General features: G+C 48.5%; 6 protein-coding genes across 6 annotated transcripts; 4 read left to right on the top strand and 2 right to left on the bottom strand.

Moving 5' to 3' along the window:
• Positions 1-1270: 1270 nt before the first annotated feature.
• Positions 1271-1853, top strand: K441DRAFT_667344 (uncharacterized protein). Its single transcript, XM_067649821.1, has 2 exons — positions 1271-1366; positions 1437-1853. Exons 1-2 carry the CDS (start codon positions 1278-1280, stop codon positions 1591-1593), a joined length of 246 nt encoding a protein of 81 aa, XP_067499228.1. The 5' UTR covers positions 1271-1277; the 3' UTR covers positions 1594-1853.
• An 86-nt stretch (positions 1854-1939) lies between these two features.
• On the bottom strand, positions 1940-3635 carry K441DRAFT_667345 (Brix-domain-containing protein). Its single transcript, XM_067649822.1, has one exon. It carries the CDS (start codon positions 3335-3337, stop codon positions 2084-2086), a length of 1254 nt encoding a protein of 417 aa, XP_067499229.1. The 5' UTR covers positions 3338-3635; the 3' UTR covers positions 1940-2083.
• A 336-nt stretch (positions 3636-3971) lies between these two features.
• Positions 3972-6397, top strand: K441DRAFT_689915 (glycyl-tRNA synthetase; the record flags this gene model as incomplete). The annotated part of the gene is made up of 13 exons (XM_067652346.1): positions 3972-4048; positions 4096-4135; positions 4189-4285; positions 4334-4452; positions 4544-4609; positions 4658-4788; positions 4874-5144; positions 5182-5335; positions 5370-5428; positions 5476-5702; positions 5805-6055; positions 6115-6155; positions 6221-6397. 13 exons carry the CDS (start codon positions 3972-3974, stop codon positions 6395-6397), a joined length of 1710 nt encoding a protein of 569 aa, XP_067499230.1.
• A 2013-nt stretch (positions 6398-8410) lies between these two features.
• Positions 8411-9946, top strand: K441DRAFT_667348 (uncharacterized protein). Its single transcript, XM_067649823.1, has one exon. The coding sequence runs from the start codon at positions 8637-8639 to the stop codon at positions 9921-9923; it is 1287 nt and encodes a 428-aa protein (XP_067499231.1). The 5' UTR covers positions 8411-8636; the 3' UTR covers positions 9924-9946.
• Positions 9947-11944: 1998 nt separating this feature from the next.
• On the top strand, positions 11945-12783 carry K441DRAFT_667353 (uncharacterized protein). The gene is made up of 3 exons (XM_067649824.1): positions 11945-11976; positions 12149-12590; positions 12664-12783. The coding sequence occupies exons 2-3, from the start codon at positions 12207-12209 to the stop codon at positions 12688-12690; spliced, it is 411 nt and encodes a 136-aa protein (XP_067499232.1). The 5' UTR covers positions 11945-11976; positions 12149-12206; the 3' UTR covers positions 12691-12783.
• A 4259-nt stretch (positions 12784-17042) lies between these two features.
• Positions 17043-18174, bottom strand: K441DRAFT_680971 (uncharacterized protein; the record flags this gene model as incomplete). The annotated part of the gene is made up of 4 exons (XM_067651423.1): positions 17043-17487; positions 17570-17586; positions 17689-18118; positions 18161-18174. 4 exons carry the CDS (start codon positions 18172-18174, stop codon positions 17043-17045), a joined length of 906 nt encoding a protein of 301 aa, XP_067499233.1.
• Positions 18175-19260: the final 1086 nt, after the last annotated feature.

The raw sequence follows: 19260 nt of genomic DNA on the forward strand, positions 1-19260 counted from the left end.
GAGAACTGGAAGTTGAAAGTCCAGGTGCAGGGGCACATGATTAGGTTGTTGGCGTATTGCGGACGGGAAGGAACGCCCAAAGCGGATGAGTCTAATTGCGAGGGTGGAACGTCGCCGGTGAGGGAGAAAAGGGTTATGCCTAGCTGAATTATTTTGAGCAGATCGACGTTGCAGCGGACAGTTTGGTAGTGGTAGGATGCTTTGGTTTGGAACTCGCCCATGGGCCGGGCGACGACGCCGGGGAATTCAGTGTCCTGTGTCCAAATTCAGCCTCCATCAACACAAACCTATAAGTCCTATCAAGCGACAGAACTCGCAGCTATCTCCCTTCGGCTCCCCAATCTTCGTCTCTTGATATCTCCCAGTGATAATAAGGACCGAGATAACTTACCATACTAATGTACGGATACTGATCCACTAAACCCCTCAAAATCTCCATTTCCTGATGTAGATTCCCCCTCCATACCTCTCTAATCCTCTGCCCCATTCCCTTCCCGCCATCCGCTGCCCGTCCCATTGCCGCCTCTTGCTGCAACTGCGCGCCATGCGCAAACCCCATCTGCGCCGCATGACTTGCTAAACCCGTCCCTCCTGCTCCTCCCAGCCCGCCCGCGCCTAGTCCTCCCCCTATACTTGTATTAGCGCTAGGGAAGTTATTCTGATTCGGACCAAAGAGGTTCAGGTTATGAGGTGGGTTCCCTCCACCACCGAAGCCAGGGTGTGCGAGGTTCTGCTGGTGAGGCTGCTGCAAATGCAGTTGTTGATGAGGTGGGTGGTTGGGAAGGTGGGCGAAGGGATTGGAGAGATTGGAGCCCGGAAAACGGGACACGGTTGGTGGCATTGTTGTGTGCTACCGAAGGTGTAGATGAGAGCGCCGTCGGGGAGATTTGCGATGAGACGCGTTCATCCGGGGTGTTGGAAATTATTCGAGGGCTGGATGGACTGCAGAAGCTTTGTGGTGTTTGTGAGAATGATTGAAAGCTGTAGAGCTGGGTAGAGAGGGTCGTGGTGAAGGGCGTGGTGGGTGGGGAGTCCAGGTGCGTGTTTGATGCAGAAGAGAGCGGAAGGCTTGAAGCTGGTCAGTGCGGACTTTGAGGTGCTCATCAAGCGAGCCGACGGAGAAGCTTCAACGAACGACCGCGACGCAAGCCATATCGACTTCCCTCTCTTCCCATCGCCGGGAAGAAAATCCTGTGCGTATGATACTTATGTTTACATATCGACTAAAGATTCATCACATCAAGACCAATTGCTGACTCACTGTGCCTAGCATCACAATGGCACCACGCCCCTCCGTCACTGGTTTCGACCCTAAGAAGTTCGCCGCAGCAGGTGGTCATCCAAAGAATGATCCGTGGGCAAGAGCGTGAGTCTCTTTAATTACTTGGGGTTATTTCTACGGCGGGCTGAAGTGGAAATGCTGATGCCTACCGCAGAGAGGCATGGCGATATACCGGCCCTTTCACCCGCTTCAACCGATTCAAAGGCGCGTTCCCTGGTCTCGGCATAGCTACAGTGGCATTCGCGGGATATTTGGTGTATGAACAGATGTTCTTACAAGAAGAGCATGGTCATGGGGAGGAGCACCACTGAGGAACAGACCCACTAGAGGATATTTCGGCGCATCGGAGGCACGGGATTGGTTAGATATCATTGCTGCAATGGTTGTATATATGGGAAAAGTTATCAAGCAGTGAGAGGCTATTGGGGGAGGGAAGCTGATCACTAGATTTGGGCCCTCGTAAACTCTAGTAATGAACGAGAGGGCATGTATCATTGACCCCTAGCATAGCGGAATGATCGGTGTTTACGTCAGGTGCATTATCTCAGACAAAATATCTTTTGAAGCGCCAAATATCCCGGCCGGCCGGCCGTCCCGAAAGACAAAATTGTTGTGAGCTCAAAGGTCTGGATTTGAGTCTATTCCCTACTTTTATCACTTACAGTGCAGATAAAGACGACCGAGCAACATACACGCTTCATATAGATGAATAGGATACGGTGAGCGAACATCAATAATGATGCACATCTAACATTTGAAATGCAGTGAAGATCAATTTCATTGGTATCAATGCAAGCCTCTTTACATCTGGAACCTCGTCCGTACTTTCTCCATCCCCGCCTTCCATTCCCATTCCTGTCCACTTGTCCTCTGAATTCCCCTGTCGATTCTCCTTAGCTTCAAAGTAAATCTAGGGCCTAACTCCTGAAGGCCAGCTCTGATATCTTCAACACCCTTCACGACCTTCCCATCCGTCCCTACCACGCTCTTCTCAGTAGACCTCTTTTCTCTAAACACATACCGATGCCGGCGCAGGAAAATGTAATCACGCTGGTTATGTAACGTCACAACTTGTCTACCAGCGAGCTCTGGCTGGGGTGGGAACATTGTGCGGAAGAGATGTGCAGTCAGTAGACCTAACGGCGTGCGAAAGTTATTCAGAATGAGTTCTGGAAAATGGTTTGTTGGGTTGCCGTGGCCAGGTAACCTCCTGCCATCGACCCAATTGGAAATGGTAAAATGGAACATAGGACCCGATGGCAGGTGTACAATATCTAAACCCGCCGGCCGCTTTTGATCTTCCATAAGCACGATCAACGTCGTGTAGCCTCTATTTGAGGCAAATTTCGAGATCTCGCGGACGGAGAACTTGTGTCCATAATGATGTGCTGTACGGCGGATAAAGGTGCTGTTAGGAAATAATGAGGTAAGAAGCGAGCCTTCATTATAGAGGGTGCTGTTAATGGATGTCGTGATGAGAATTTTTGGTTCCGGGGGCGGTTTAAAGAGTGTAGGAAATTTGGAGAGTAGATATTCAGGACTGAGGTCGAGGTTAGTGCCTGTTGAAGTCGTTGGACTGGTTGCGCGATTAGTCGGAGTAGGTTGCAATTTGCGCTTCCGCATGGAGGATTTATCGTCAACATCGGATGCCTCATCACTATCCTCATCTAACATGCTATCCGCATCGTCTTCCACTTCGTCCACTTTCTCGCCATTTATTGCGGCTGCATCTTCTATGTCATTATTCGTATCTGCTGTCTTCTGCCTCTTTATTCGGTCAACATCAACAGCAAGCCCCAACGCATCCCCTTCATCCCCACCAATACCATCCCAAGTTCTTTTCTGGTCGATGGTAATTGGCTTATTCCGGGCCTGTCTCTCTTCGCGCAGCCTAGGATCCTTCTCCTCTTCTCTTCTCCGACGAAACCTCTCATCCCTTTTGATGCTATCCCTGGCTTTCTTTTGCTTTATGTGAAAATCTCGCCGCTTCGCCTTATTTGCTGTCCTGAAGGGGAGCGCAGACTTGGAGGAAAGAAATGTTTTAGAGGAAGCCATATTCTGTCTCGGAGATGAAGGCGATCACGATAATAGGCCGCTTAGTGGGCGGGATATGCAATTGGCGAGAGGAGAAGAAGCCAAACCCCCCAAACAGGAACGGGTCGTGAACTTGATTGACGTAGCTGTCAGTAAATCATTTAAAGTAAAACCTGGAACTTGGCTGTTAAGGCTATGAGATTCCAGCCGTATTTCGTGCGCTCGAGATTTGTGTGTACAGAAAAGATATATAATTTCCTCAAGAAGGTAGGATAGCTCGTGCTAAATAGTTTGGCCCTTGGCCTCGCGGGCGGAAGCTACGACGTTTCGATGTTTCATGGTAAGGCGTGGAAATAATTTTTGGAGTTGTCCGGAACTTTGTTCTGCCGAAGTTCTGGTGATCCGGTTTGAGAATTGAAAAAGTCACAGAAATCCCTCGGACAGTAATAGCTCCCACTCTACTAATTACTAACTCCTTCTCTTCCCCTCTCATCCAAGGGAGATATAGAGGTTTATGCGCCAGCTTTGTAACCTGTTGCGCTTCAGTTGCACCAAGCAGTTTCCTCGCGTCCAGCGTAGCGTTGCTCTCCAAGTTCGAACCTTCAAATCAGCACATGCCTCATTTCAGCATGACGGCCCGTATAAAGAAGCCACCATGGCCTATGCCATGATGATGAAGAATGGTAGGCCCTTCGATAGAGCTTCTCTTGAGTATCTCATGCGCAGGCGACTGTAAGACATCCAAAGACTTATTTCTGAGCGGGGTCTAATGACCGTAGCTTCTACACTCCCTCTTTCGAAATATATGGCGGTGTATCTGTAAGCTGTCTCACTATCGCCTTGTTCTTTTACTTCGCTAATAGTTTATGAAGGGTCTCTACGACTACGGACCTCCTGGAACCTCTCTTCAGGCCAATATAGTCGATACGTGGAGGAAACATTTTGTTCAAGAAGAGGATATTCTTGAAGGTATGTGGCATGCAGCTATAATTAGGAACGACAGCTAACAGTGTAAAGTGGATTGCACAACGTTGACACCCTATGAAGTCCTTAAGACCAGTGGCCATGTAGACCAATTCTCCGACTGGTTATGCAAGGACCCTCAAACCGGAGAAATCTTCCGTGCTGACCACCTAGTTGAAGAGGGGCTCGAATCTCGATTAAAAATTAATATGGAAGCCTGGAGCCAACAACATGAAGGGGAGCATAGACCCGAAAATGAAAAAGAAGAAGGCCAAGGCTGTTAAACTGGATAATGCTGTATTTCAGGAATACGAAAAGGTTCTCGCAAAGGTGGGGCTAACTCGGAATATTTCGCTAATGTGGGCTAACTAATGCTAGATTGACAATTACAATAGCGAAGAACTCGGTGTCTTGATGAAGAAGTACGATATCAGAAGCCCCGCCACTGGCGGCAAAATACTTTCGCCAGTTGTGTTTAATCTCATGTTTCAGACATCGACCGGACCATTGTCCAATAACCCTGCTTATTTAAGAGGCGAGACCGCTCAGAGTCAATTTTCGAACTTCCAAAAACTTTTTGATTTTAACAATGAGGCCATGCCCCCCCACCCAAATTGCATCTGCTTCAATTGGAAAATCCTTCCGAAATGAAATCGCCCCAAAATCGGGCCTGCTTCGAGTTCGTGAATTCCTTATGGCTGAGATTGAACATTTCGTGGACCCCGAGGGCGGAAAGAAGCACCACCGCTTCGCTGAGGTCAAGCATATTAAGCTAGATCTTCTGACTCGGGACGTCCAGCTTACTGGCAAGAGTCAGGTTCAGGTTCAGTCCACCCCGATTGGGAGGGCCGTTGAGACCGGGATTGTTGACAACGAGACGCTCGGCTACTTTCTTGCATGAGTACAGCTCTTCCTTGAAAATTGGCGTAAATAAAACGAAGCTCCGATTTAGGCAGCACATGCAGAACGAAATGGCGTATTATGCTACAGACTGCCGGGATGCGGAACTATTAACAAGCTATGGTTGGATAGAATGCGTTGGATGCGCTGATCGAAGTGCACAATTTATCAGTACACACTGAGCGAACAGGTGCTCCTTTACTGGTCAGGGAAGCACGCAAAGAACCGCTTCAGATCGAAGAATGGCAGGTCGATCTTGACCGGAAAAAATTCGGCCCAAAATTTAAGATAGAAAGACAGTTGAAGATGCAATTAAAGCCCTCACCGAGGACATGCGAGAAAAGCTTTCAACCAATTTAAAGAACAAAGGCAAAATTATCATTGATGTAAATGGTGTTGGTAATGGCAAAGTAGAACTAGACAAAGATCTCATCAATATCGAGAAGCGTACTAGGATTGAAAACCGATGGGAATATATTCCCAACGTAATTGAATCTTCCTTCGCATTAGGCGTATTCTATGCGTAAGTCCTCTACTCCTGATATGCTGACGGAGCCCAAGATTGATTGAACATAACTTCTGGGTTCGCCCAGAGGATGAATCCCGTTGCGTAAGCTCAGTCCAGTCAGTATGCCAGTACAAAGCATTCTAATCCCAATGCAGGTCATATCCTTCCCTCCAATCACCGCTCCAACAAGATACTCATTGTGCCGATCTCAACTCAAGAATGGTGGGCTCCTACTGTGCGAAGGCTTTCAAATAAGCCTCGCGCCCTCGGTATCTCTAGCCGTGTGGGCTACTCCGCCACGAGCATTGGCAGACGCTACGCACGCAATGACGAGCTCGGTACTCCATCCGGCTTCACCATAGATTTTCGTATGTATTCATAACGTTCCATATTGCGGAGAAAGACAGCTAATGCGTTACGGTTATAGAATCTCTCAAGGACAGCGCATTCACGTTAAGAGATCGTGACGTAAGTTCCATCATACGATTCTGATATAATGATGAGGAAACTGCTGACTTCCCGATGCCTTGCAGACGATGAAACAAGTACGCGCAAGCGAAGAAGAGATTTGCAAGGCGATCCGGAATCTGACAGAGGGCACTGAGACGTGGCAGGATGTAGCAATGAGGTTATCAGCCTCTAAACGCCAGAAAGTGGATAAGATAAATCCGGCGTCTGAGCTTTGTATTATACATGTACCTTGTGGTTAGCCGCGCGTGTTGTTGGCTAAATGCGGCCCGATCCAACGTTTTGGAAATGTATTAGCAGTTGCCTGCTAGGCAATTTTGACCTTTTCATGATTGCCACGACCGATACTGACTCGTACCTCCCGAGAACATCACGTCGACAATAGATCGCATGCATAGAAGGCGGTTGCTGTACTCCCCTTGGGCTTACAGGGCTCACCGGTCGCCGCTCAAATCGCTCAGTTTCCACTTCGCCCAAGGACAAGCAACACGCAGCTGCTTCCTCCCGCTTCCCCAGCAAGCACTTTCCCTGTTCCTGATTGCCAACTTGTACGGACAAAACCCCAGCGATGGTGGTGTTCCTCGAGGGCAGCAGCAAGATGTCCGGTTCAAGCCGTGTTCAGGGCCCCGAGGAACGCCCCCGAGACACAAGATGCTCGGGCAGGCCCAGCAGTCTCCAAGCAACCCCCAACATCCCCCAACACCCCGGCACGGTCGAAGGGCCAATAAGGGCAGTTACCGCGCGCGGGACGAAAGCACGGGGGTGCCGGATTAGGCCAGCGTCCGAGCGCGGGTTGTTGACTGACAGCACTTGCACAGGCTGTGATAGGGTGCATGCCCCTGGGGTCGCGGATTTGCTGGGAATTCTGGAGACTGCGGGTGCTTCGGCTAGGCAGAATGGCCTGCAGCCATATGCTGCCCTGGTGGGCAACCCGCGATCCACGACAGTTTGCTACACGCCTAAGTCCGGGGTGTTTCTCCAGCTAACGAAGGCGAGGTGCGCATATCCCGCCATGTTCCCTTGGAACCAGCAGCCTTCCCTCCAGCCCGATCATGCATCATTTCACTGCTGCTGGCCGACGCATTGCGGCTTTTTATTGGGTTGGGCTCGACTGGCAAGGCCTGGCGGAGCGCAGGGACACTCGAGCGGGCTTGCTTGCATTTCGCCTGGCCTTGTGGCACAACCCCTCTACTAACTGTCATCAAGGAGTCCAGGACGCTGCAGGCGTGCAGTTGTGCAGTTGTGCAGTACTTTTTGGGGCCTCGTCTCCTCTGATAGCGCACGCTGGACATATTGCGCTTGACGTTACGGTGCAGAGTAGCCATCGCTTCTATCTATTTTGTCTAATCTACGCAAATTCCACTCGTATCTCGCATCTTCTGAATTCTCCTTCACGTGAATGTAATGGCATTGTCGCATTGTCGTGCTGGGTAGACTTGCTAGTTGCTGGTTGCTGATTACAGGTGCCTGGGTGTGTGGTTGGGGTTCTCCAAAACGCTGGGGGGGTTGTGCTTCTGGACTTGTGGGCTTGTGGGCTTCGGTGTTTTCTGTGCTTCTCTGCTTCTGGGCTTTCAGTGCTTCGTACTTCTGGTCTATTCTTGCATATCCATGCATTGCTCGCATTACTTGCATCTCCAATTTTCCATTCTGTCTGCCCCGTTGTGGCTGAATGATCAAGACTATTGTTTGCTTAGTCTACAGCGAAGGCTGAACATTTCATCTCGTCCTCCGCTATATTTGTTTGCTTTCTACATCCACTGTGACTTTATCGAACTGTACTTTACTCCGGTTCTCGGAGAGGAAGAGATATTTACCTAGCCGGCATACGAGACATACCCACCTACCCATCTTCCTACCTACCCATACCTCCCTGAGTCAGGTGCAGAAAGGGCGACCTGCAGCACTCATACTGCCTACTGCGTCACGCTATATTCTCAGCGCCATCTCTGGCTCCAAACGACTTACAAGTCTAATCATAGCTCCAAAATCTGTGGGTTACTATTTCGTCCTTCGTGATAATTTTATGAGGACAACGAGGGACGTTGAAACTAGTTGTACTGGCTCCCGGACCCGTGGCCATGGAGGAGGACCCGCCACCACCCGACAATCCGGCAGATGCTCGTACAGCCACACAGAAACGCGGAAGGGGAGACTCGGAGTCGTCGGGCACTTCCACATCGTCTATGTAAGACAATCGTTTCTCTTTCCCTCCAATTCTATCGAACTGTCCATCGTTGCCTTTTCTCCCCTACTTCTCAGCGCTATCTTCAAATTCACATGCATTTACTTGGTATCCCACGGCACTAGTCTCGCACCGACACAAACCCGCACAGCGACCTATTACTTTCCATCTCCTCCATTCCCTGACCTCGTAAAGCATGCTAACATCCTATTCCTAGAATCTCAACCCGCACCCTACACTCCACCGATCTAACTACCGTCACTGAAAACTCCCGCACCTATCCAAATGCTTCATACTTCATGCCCTGTGATGCTGCCGAGCAAACTCGCTTATCAGTTCTCCACCAAGTCTACCTTTCTGCACTTTCAGGTGCGCTCACAACCGCACCTATCACTGCTGCCGTTACCCGGATCTTGGATCTTGGCACTGGGCCTGGCGACTGGGCTGTTGGAATTGCCGACCGTTTTCCCTACGCAGATGTCGTGGGGATTGATTTGGCAGTGTGGGATGTCGAAGCCGTGGAATTGAGCGGGAGGGAGAGGAGTGGCACTTTAGGTACAGAAGTAGAGGAAAGGGGGGTGCGATGGGAAATTGACGACTTGGATATATGGAGTATGGAAGGTGGAATAGATGAGTCTCAGGTAGGGATAGAGGCGCTAGAACTAAAAGCGAGCAAGAGAAACGGTCAAGAGCAACGTATTATAAATACCACAGAGGACTCCTCAAAACACAAGAATGCAACCACAGCCGCCGCCGCGCGAAGCACAGGGAGCACTACCACCCAACACACCGACGGATCTTCTCAGCAAGCACCAAGCCTCTCCTTAAAAGGCAAACAAAAACAAGCCGTAGAAGCCTCCACTCCACCTCCACGTTTCGACCCACACACCCTCGAAAGTTTTGTAGAGCCCCCCATCGGCTGGAACTTCTCCGAGCCTTTCGATTTCATCCACCTTCGCGGTCTCAAAGGCGCCTTCGCAAACTGGCCCGCCGTCTACAAGGAAATCTACAAAAGCCTTGCTCCAGGCGGCTGGGTGGAAGTTGCAGACTACGAGATCGAAATCCACGAGCCCGACGACAGCCCAGCATCCGCCTCCTGTTCTACCACCGCAAAAGGGAAGTCTCGGAAAGTTCCTGCGAAAACATTCCCGAACTTAAGAGTGCTCTACAACGCGACCGTGCAAGCGGCTCGAACCTCTGGTAAAGCACTCGGAACCGCGCACATCACGACGTCCCTCCTCGAAGCAGCCGGCTTCACTGACGTCCGCACCACGCAGGTTAATGTCCCAATCGGAACCTGGCACGAAGACGAGAAGCAGAAAGCGATTGGCAAGATGTTTCTTGTATGCGTCATGGAAGGGCTAGAAGCAACATGCCTACGGCTACTAACAAGACATGGAGGCGAGGTCGGGGGTCCACCGTGGAGTGCGGCGCAGGTCAGAGAGGCATGCGACAAGGCGAAGCAGGAACTACTGGAGGTGGGGACAGTCCGTGAGGGCGGAGGGAAGAAAGGGCCTCTGGCGGGGGAAGGATGGTGTGCACAGTTCAAGTGGGCCGTAGGGCGACGAAGTCGGAGTGGGCGCTGACAGCGGGGTTGGTAGAAGCGGAGACGATTAAGCGGTGGGACCTCCCGGATGCGCTAATTAGCTGCTACTCTCAACAGCCCTTGAAGCGGTGAAAGAGATGCATTTGGAGGTTGCTTCTCCCTCTCGCACTTTTTTACATCCAGTGCCGTGTGGAGATGCGGGCCTGAGCGGTCTGTATTATGCGAGAGGGTGCATGAGGTGCGGGACTGCTTGCCTCAAAGGACAGAGTGTACATGATTAATGCATTGAACGATTACATATGTATGATAGGTAAAGGGGGGCCTTAAAAGACTCTACGAAAAGGAGGGTGGGACAGCATTGTGCTTTCGCAAGTTCAGGAATGCTTTTTGTCATCTATGGTCTGATCTAAAATCCCATGTACTTTCTGAACAGGGTTTTGCCGCGAAGTTACTCTGCAGTCCGCTTAGGATATGCAGACTCGGCAAATGGTTGTTATAATACAAGGAAATGATGCCAGCCAGGATATGTCGAGATGAGATGCAGTACATTACACTTGCTACAACCTCCCAGCTCAGAATCCAGCTAAACATTTGTGAACACTTCTTAACCAAACTTCGAACCCAGATACCGGTACTCGAAACTATTCAGAATATACTTTCAACAACGGACCTCCTTACGAAACCCCATATTCAGGATCTGGCTATCCAATCTCTAGCAACCATCCCAGACAAAGACGATTGTCTAGTTTCTACCTTCATCTCCACCCCAGTGTCTCTGAATGCCCCACTCTCTTAAACAGCCATTTATTCATTCCTGTTGAGTATGTCCTTCCTCTGATAGAGGTCATCCAACGCATATCGCAGCTTATCATAACAGTGCTAATATTCCGCAATAGGAAAGAGTATTAGTACATTTCCTCCATACACTCGTTCTAGTCCACCACCGTTAATAGAGATATACAGAGACAAAATTGCTAGGCAGAATACCTTTGGGAAGCTAGAACAAATTCTGAGTGTAATTTTCTCTGGAGTTGCATTTATTTAAGTATGTTTGTGAACAAGCCGTTCTGCTAGTCATCTAATTAAAATCTAGGAAGGAGATGAAATTACCAAGTGCGTTGTGTCCAACAGACGGTGCCTCCCGCTATCCAGCTCTGCTAAATTACGCATGACATTGAGACCGTCGTAGCTCTTCCAATTAGATGTTTCGTTGGACAGTTATGGATGATAAATTACGGTATTAAGTAGGGTTGTAATTAACTCGGCAAAATGTAACTTGTTCGCATGTGGTGCTCTGTGGTCTGCGGTGACACTCAAAGAAACCCTATAAAAGGGTTGTCAGCATGTATATTTCTCCATTAACTAGGGTAATATTCAGCGAGTATCCTGACATTTATATCATCGGTGGTCCCTTGCTGAGGCGGTTTCCTTTCTGAGATATTACTGCTGTAGTGGGGCGCAAGGTGAACTCATCTACAAGAGCAAGGAGTGCTCAGTCAGCCATTCGCCGGCACATTGATCTTTGGCCTGCGCATACCCTAGTCTGCATTATTACAAGGGTTTGTGATGATCCTAGTTAAGAAAAAGATTATCAAAGCAGGATGAGCCACTGGCTTCCGAGAAGACTGTGTTGGAGTGGGTGGATGTGCCTCGCTTGATTCATCTCTTTCACCAGTACCAACTGGTCGAATCAAATCAGAACAGCTCCAAATAATTGAAAGCGTTTAACTCACTACTGGATTGATGTTTGTTATTGGCGTTGATAAGGCAGGATTAAGGTTTCTCGATTCGATCCCATTGGTGGTGTGTCTCCGATCGTGATCAACCAAGCGCTGCGAAGCGTCTTTGGCTTTCGAGGCTTATCTCTTCACCAATCAAGCTTAACTCTTGGGTCGGATCACCACGGGTATCACCTAAATGCGGGCGTGCGGGGTTGCAAGGCTGTGATCATGTAAGCGAAATTAAGGTGAAATTGATTGGTTGCAGCCCCTGAGGCCGACGCGGCCGACACCACGTTTTAACGAAAACTGTTCCTTCTGGTGTGACTTAAGAGCCTGCATGCACTCAATACAGCTCCGTGCTGATAACACGAGGTGAGTGGCACTTTGTAAATCCAGCCTCCTACTCGTCGCTTTTGAGCTATGGCGTTGCCTCAGGGCCCTCCCGTTGGTAAAGCGATGGACGCCCCTATGTTTCCTGACTCACGGCCAGCTTGGCCAACCAAGCTTCTGGTTTTTACCGCTGACCGAGAGACTGAAAATCCAGGTACGCGAAACAGTGATTATCCATTGGCCCTGGGGACCAATGTGCACGTGCCGTAGGGATGGCTCTCGGAACTTCGCTGTCACAATGCGGGTTCCTCTACAATGCATGTTCTCACGATGCAAGCCGACCTTTTCAGCCTACATTATCACACCAAACTCGACTCAAAAGGCACCAGCTGAGCACGGGCTTTCCACATCCTCTGCAACATGACATCCAGGCACTTCTATGCAGTGTGGCCGTTATCACCCTCAAAAATGGAGATCCAAACCAGCCTTCTCTGCGAAGAAACAATATTCTCGTTTTTCTTCATTCATTTACCGTTGCCTCGGCCATGAAGCTTCTTCTTCCAATCTTTATTGCTTTTCCTGCCATCGCTCTCGCAAGTGGGCCATACACGACCACCGTTGTTCCCTGGAAGCCCAAAAATGCTACGAGTGTTGATGTAAGTACAGTTTACTATTTATCGGATCGTACCAATGGCATTGTTCACATTGTCGACCTCTCATCTGCCACAGAGACAGGTAGTATATCAGGCTTTGTAGGGGCTCACATTGTTAATGGGACATTGGATAAGCCAACGTCCGGTCCAACTGGCCTTCTCGGAATCCCGGGCCACAATGAACTATTCGTGGGAGACGGTGATGGCACTGTGAAGGTGGTCGATCTCAGCAGTAACAAGGTCGTTGACAAGGTCCAACTCGAGACCAAGAAGCGCGCAGATGAGATGACCTTTGACGCCAAGCACAATCTAGCAGTTGTCACAGGCCCTGACGACGATATCGCCTCCATCTGGTTCATCTCAGTTACGGACCGTAAAATCGTTTGGCAACATGACGTTCCCCAATGCCACGAACGGAGTCGAGAAGCCAGCATGGAATCCAGTGCTCTTATCAATATCGAATATTGATTACTGAATATTCAATATTGAATATTGAACGTCAAATTCAATATCAATACGATATGTTCAATACTGAAAGATATTGAATATTGAATATTTTTAGAGTTAAGGTGGCCTTACAATACGTGCTCGTTTCAAATTTGTTAGGTAAACCCATAGAAAGCAAAAATTACCGAACATTAAATTAAATCTTGCTAGTCATTGCGCACAATTTTTATACCCCCCAGAGCTCAACCCCCCGTACACTCTACCTTTAATTAACGCCATGCCTCCCTCATCTACCGACGTAATTAGGGATGATGATACATCCTCCTCTGCTATTTCAGAGCTTAATTCTAATTGATTTACCCACTCTAGCGGCGACGACGACGACGCGCCGAGCGACTCTACACCAAATGTAACCACCCCAAAGTTGCCTCGTAAAAGGCGCTGGTTAGCTACTTCTACGTGGCAGCTTTCTCGCGATCCTCTCCCTTATAAAGCTATTCGCGAAGGCAAGAATCGAATATGGTACTGTTCAATGTGGGCTTATGGCGACGAATGTGGTACAAGAGGCTTTGGAGGCCTTGGCAAAATCTAGAGAGCAGTCGACATCTACTACACCACGCCAAGGATCACGAAGGTGATAATGGTGAGAGAGCAGTCGCAAGAGAGTAGCTATTTTGAAGCTTTACTAGAGCCCAGGGGTGTACGGAGCCTACTTTCGGATGGAGCGCTATGCTGAGGCTGTACTGTATTCAATATTCAATATCTTTTCAATATTAATATCAATATGGCCTTTTACGAATATTGAATATTGATAAGAGCACTGATGGAATCCCACAGGCGGCCTCCTCTACCTCTCAATACCTGAGACCAACGACAATCCGGCGGAGAAATTGATGTGATTGACCCATCGACATTCAAATTCACTAAGATTCTACCCGTGCCCGAGTGCAGCAGCCACGGCATTGCGTTCGGCCAAATCCAGCAGCTCTTGCTAGGATGCAGCCAGGACTCCATCCTCGCGTTCAGTGTCTCCCACACACTCATCATAGACGTCACGACAGGCAACATCACCACAACCATCAACGCTGTCGGCGGTGCAGACGGCGTAGTGTACGACCCCACCGCCAACTACTTCTACGTTGCAAATTACCAGGATCAGGTCAACGGCAGCAAGACCGGCGCACCGGACCCAAAGCTTGCCATCATCGACGCCGGGACGGGTACGCTGGTTCAGACTATCACTACTGATAATATTACGGCCCAGTCTGTGGCGGTGGACCTGAAGTCGAATAAATTGGTGGTCCCGATTGTGGCGAAGGGAATTGTGATTTACGACTTGAGTAACTCGAACTTCACGCCGTCTGGTACGCTGTCTGCAACTGGAACAAATGCACCAGTCGTTACAGCAACAAGCTCAGGAGCGGCGAGGGGTAGCTTGGTGTCAGTTGTTGCTGTGATTGGTGCTGCTATTGTTGCGGGGGCACTGTGGGTTTGAACTAAAAGATTCTCATCTGGCGTGCAATACAGTAAAACCTCCTTAGTACGATATGGGGTATATAACGATATCCTCTGTATTACGATCTGCACTCCTTAATCAAGCCTTTTTTAGTGTAATATTACGATAATCTGACTTTTGACAATATCGTTAGGCACCCACCACCAATATCGGTATAACCAGTAGAGAATTTGTATGGGAAGGGGCCCTATTTATCCCGCGAGGTAGACATCCTAAGCCTTTTTAGACATTAAGCCCTTCTCTTTCCTGCTTATTCACCCAACACGTGACTCCTGATATAACAATACCATTGGTATTACGATACGCTCGGCCGAACAAACCGTATCGTACTAAAGAGATTTTACTGTAGCAGCTTTGTGTATTAATTACTTTCTTGTAATTCCTCGTCCAATTGTATACTAGTCGGCCTAGTGAAATTCTGTAATTAAACCTTTCTTTTATTGGCTAGCCCCACGAAGTGTGGGCCCCCAGTCTTAGCGTAGAACAGGAGTTCGCCCGAGACTCCTGTTCCGCCTGATGCGATCTAGGGCGCTAATCTCACTCCTGTTAAGGCGGGACTTGGCCCACAATTATCTTCTGCTTATCTGTCTCCAACGAATTCGGGCTTCTCGATGGAACTTCCAGTCGTATCAGCATCACACGAAATCGAGTAGGTGGGCGGTCTTGTTCTTTTCGATCACGTACGACACATCTCCGTTGTCGTATGAATGAGTAGCTCATTCTGATTTGCGTCAAACACCTACTACATCCTTGGTGTCTCTTCTTGGTGGAGTTTCAAAGAGTCTCGAGAAGGAATACACTCGAAATGCATCTTACGAAGCGTTGTCCAATCTGGCGAACATAATCTCTTCCTCGGATATACCTATGGATCATTGGCGGTTTCAGCCACAGCTAGTGGAAATTACCACGGTTTTTATCCCCATTCCCAGCCTTCTACCTCAAAAGCTTTGCGGGAGTATCCAAAGCATCCCCGTCCAATTAACACGAGGTCCACATCTAGATAATATCTTGGCGCACCCGGCTGCCAACTCAGCGTCCCAAATGGAACGAGTCACCACCGCGGGCAGTATTGGAGTTGGGGGCAAGGATGGATATTGTTAAATACAGGGGTCATGTGCCGAGGCCAGTTTGACTCCCCCAAGCCAGATGTTTGTGAGACAAGAAGCGCTGAGACCGAGGTGTTTGGCAGGAGAGAGGAGTTGGATGAGTGTTGTTGGACTAAGGTTAACATGTGTTAGAGTGAGACATTTTAGTCCCCTGGAAGCTGGTGGGTATCGGCGTTGAGGTGGTGTGTGCCGTCTACGCTAAGGTACTTCGGATTGGGGCAACAGGAGACTATGTCGAAGATGCCGAAAGCGTACCTAACGTTTGGATAGAGCTGCTGGAGGCTAAAAAGTGGAAATTCTTCATCTCCGTCGTTACCGCCATTGGCCTGTCTGACATAACTTTCCGCTCCATCCGGTCCAGTAACATCGGTTACCTCGAGATGCAAGTATTGTAACCTGCTGAGCAATGTATCTGGAAGCGCACGGGGAAGCTCTACAAAGTCATGGGAATATGGTAATGAAAGCTGAGATTCTTAAGGTGTTCGAAACTTGATGCGCCGAGCCCTTCCGCAACGCTTGGGTCACCTTTGCCAGATGTGCGAGATTCAGTACCAGCTCCATGGGTGGGAATCTGCGGCCTCTGTGGTGCTCTGCTGCCTCATTGCTCATCCAGATATTTATAAATACTTCTAAGCTCTCAAGCCTCGAAGGTTTAGACAGGATATACGGGAGCTTTTGGACGAAGGGTAATATAGAATCTTCATTTACCATATCATAGTGGCTCTTCTTGTAGGTGTTATTGGCTCTTAAATCGAATTTGACTCATCCGATCACCGGCGCTGCTATAGTGGTCGTGCGTAATATTAACCCATTTATAGCAATTTAGACCTGGTGACCACTCCCGAAGTGCAGAGCTCCATACCATCTGTACGTGGCGGAAAACAGCATGGCTGGCAGCTTGGTGGAAGACTTTGGGTGTTAATCTGGGGTCGAGTAGTGTACCGACGTTTTCCCAATGTATCCCTCCAAAAGTTTGGTGCTGCGAGGCACGCTTTTGGGTACTGCGGACGCTTCGTGCCACATTCCTCTGAAAATTGTCGCTGTCGACCAAACATAGGAGGTGAGACAATCTTTATTCCTATTTTGGTTGATACACATCCTTCGAATATAGATTTCTCTTTTTCTTTCAATGGAAAGAGCTGGATAATATAATCGTGTCAAGTATGGAAGCTGCGTTGGACATACTTCATCGTACAACTCGAGTAGGGGGTAACTCAATCATTGTAAAGTCTCTTAGCAAATCTTGAATGGCAATTGATCTTATTGGAAAACGGCTATTCTGAGAGGCGCCGGGGCAATTACTTATGCAGCACAAAATCGTGAGCCGAGGTGTTTTAGGCAAGACAAGAGTTCGCGGAGCCCTCAGTCAGCGTTGATTCCGCCGCTTTAGATAGCAAGGAAACCAAAAAGGCTCAGAATAAGTACCCCGATAGAGGCGCCTTTCTGGCTGTTTCGCACTATACCAACCCTAGCACCGCCTGTCTTAATAGGCTGCCCGGCTGAAATAGTCTTAGTGAGGAGTGGTGCGGTTGTCGTTGTTCCAGTCCGCAACACCGACGTCGACGACGCGGTTGGGAATGGTGTGGCATCCGCCTTCCACGTGCTAGAGGTGTCCTTGAAACGAATGGAGTTGCCATTTATGTACCTGAAATGCGGCATTGAGGAATCCGAGGTATCGAGCTCAAGCTGAGGGTACCCAGCTGTGAAATTGGTGATACAGTCGCCGGTGAAGGAGAGTGTCATCGAGCTATTGGTAATATTTGTAGTGATGGACGCCGTGGCTGTAGAGTTGGAGAAAGTTACGCTATATGTGAAGAGGGTGGAATCACTCCTGTTTTCCATCATCAGTGTCATTTAAATCATCTGATGATATGATATACATGTCCGAGATGAGCAAGGAGCCGGGAACATACCAGGTGAAATGACTCGACTAATCAACATTCGCATCGTAACAAAAACTCAATAAATTAACTCCATTTGTTGCACTTCTTTCTGTCATACTATTTACCCAACTAGTCTGGTCCCCACTGACATTATAACCATCTTCCTGGCCTACTTTAACTTTCTCTATTTTGGACATATTCAAATTCAACAACTCTTCTCCCACAAAGTGGTAATCGAACTTTATGAGCCCACAGGGTGTTCCATCGTCTGCCCAACACGCATATGCTGCTGCTGTAAAGTCGAGGTTGTAGATGCTGTCATTGGCGAAGGTAAAAAATCCTGAATTTAGGCCGGAAGTGAGGTGATAGGGTTCGAAGAAGAATGGATTGCTGTCCCACGGCGGATTGACACCAACATAAAGATATGATTGAGCGAAAGGACCAAGCGCTTGTTGTGAACAGTATTTGTTATCGGTTTCAGGTTTCAGTTGGGTAGGACACGGTTGCGCTAATGGTGCCGTTGAAGGCGAGGTACTGGGAGCCCGCTTCGTCTTCAGTGGCATAGGATGCAGCCACAAGCTGCAGACACGTCAAGGGTAAGGATTAGGTTGAATGACAGACATAGTCGCAGTCATCGTTAAGTTTGAAAAGTAAATATACACGAGGCCGTTGAATAAATAGGACAGGAGGAAAACTACAGAAATGAGAGGATGGCTCCCTAAGAATACTTTCCTGGCGACTGAGTTAAATTAATATCAGCGAAGTAGCCTCGTATCTGCCTCATCCAACAATACGGGAGATGCGATTTTGAGGAGGTGGCTTGTCGGAATCTACAGGTTAGAAATAATAAGAAATATCGGCGAATTACACTAGTTTCGATAAAATGCTGCGTTCGTCAGCATCGTTCTTGGTTTTCAGAGTCGCACAACTTCAAAGTCACAATTTCATATTGTAAGAGCATGGAGCATAAAGACTGCATATAGGGAAATTTTGCTAGACGAGAACTTCAAAATTTTAAGTCGTTTTGCGAGGCGTCCTGGTCACATCTGCGTACACAAGGTACCGCCATAGTAGGACTTAGCGAAAATCGCGAAAATCAAAGTTCCCTATATGCAGTCTTTATGCTCCATAGTCTTACTGTCGTACCCATCCATACGAGTCACCTCGATCGCGATCAAATCGGCCCCTCTACAGCTTGTACGAGCTCCGGTTTCTCCCCGGTACACACGCAATTTCGCTAACAATTAAGTGCACCATCCAACGTAGACACTGTACACTTACCAAAAAGGTTATGCACTCCCAGGCAACGTATATGCACTTACAAGAGAGGTAAAATTTTAAGCTTAATCGTATGTGCAAGGAAGCGAAATTGCGTGTGTACCGGAGGGGAGAAACCGGAGCTCGTATAAGCTGTATCTAGGCAAACAATCGGCAATTCGTGCTACGTATGTATGTATGTATGTATATTCTATTATGGCCATGCACCATCTAGGGTATGGGCCGTTACAGAGCGCTAACTAAATACTTCCTGCCATCAACATGCATGCTCCAGTTCAGAAGCCAACTATGAGAACTATGAATCCATTACCTAACACCATGCTCAACCAAGGAAATAACAATTCGTGCTACAAGGGTGTGGCCGATGCGGGTCGGCCGTCCACTTTCGGGTAGTTTTATTAATAAACATTTTGCTATAGATCTAGAAGTTTTTAGAAGCTTCT

Source organism: Cenococcum geophilum, assembly GCF_001692895.1.
Source record: "Cenococcum geophilum 1.58 unplaced genomic scaffold K441scaffold_54, whole genome shotgun sequence".
NCBI lineage: Eukaryota > Fungi > Ascomycota > Dothideomycetes > Gloniales > Gloniaceae > Cenococcum > Cenococcum geophilum.

Bases quoted from the DNA above. Each gene is read 5' to 3' on its own strand.
- K441DRAFT_667344 (XM_067649821.1), top strand. From the start codon at position 1,278: ATGGCACCACGCCCCTCCGTCACTGGTTTCGACCCTAAGAAGTTCGCC. The intron at 1,367-1,436 runs GTGAGTCTCTTT...TGCCTACCGCAG, and splicing joins AATGATCCGTGGGCAAGAGC to AGAGGCATGGCGATATACCG.
- K441DRAFT_667348 (XM_067649823.1), top strand. From the start codon at position 8,637: ATGCCCTGTGATGCTGCCGAGCAAACTCGCTTATCAGTTCTCCACCAA.
- K441DRAFT_667353 (XM_067649824.1), top strand. From the start codon at position 12,207: ATGGCTCTCGGAACTTCGCTGTCACAATGCGGGTTCCTCTACAATGCA. The intron at 12,591-12,663 runs GTAAGTACAGTT...CATCTGCCACAG, and splicing joins AAAATGCTACGAGTGTTGAT to AGACAGGTAGTATATCAGGC.
- K441DRAFT_667345 (XM_067649822.1), bottom strand. From the start codon at position 3,337: ATGGCTTCCTCTAAAACATTTCTTTCCTCCAAGTCTGCGCTCCCCTTC.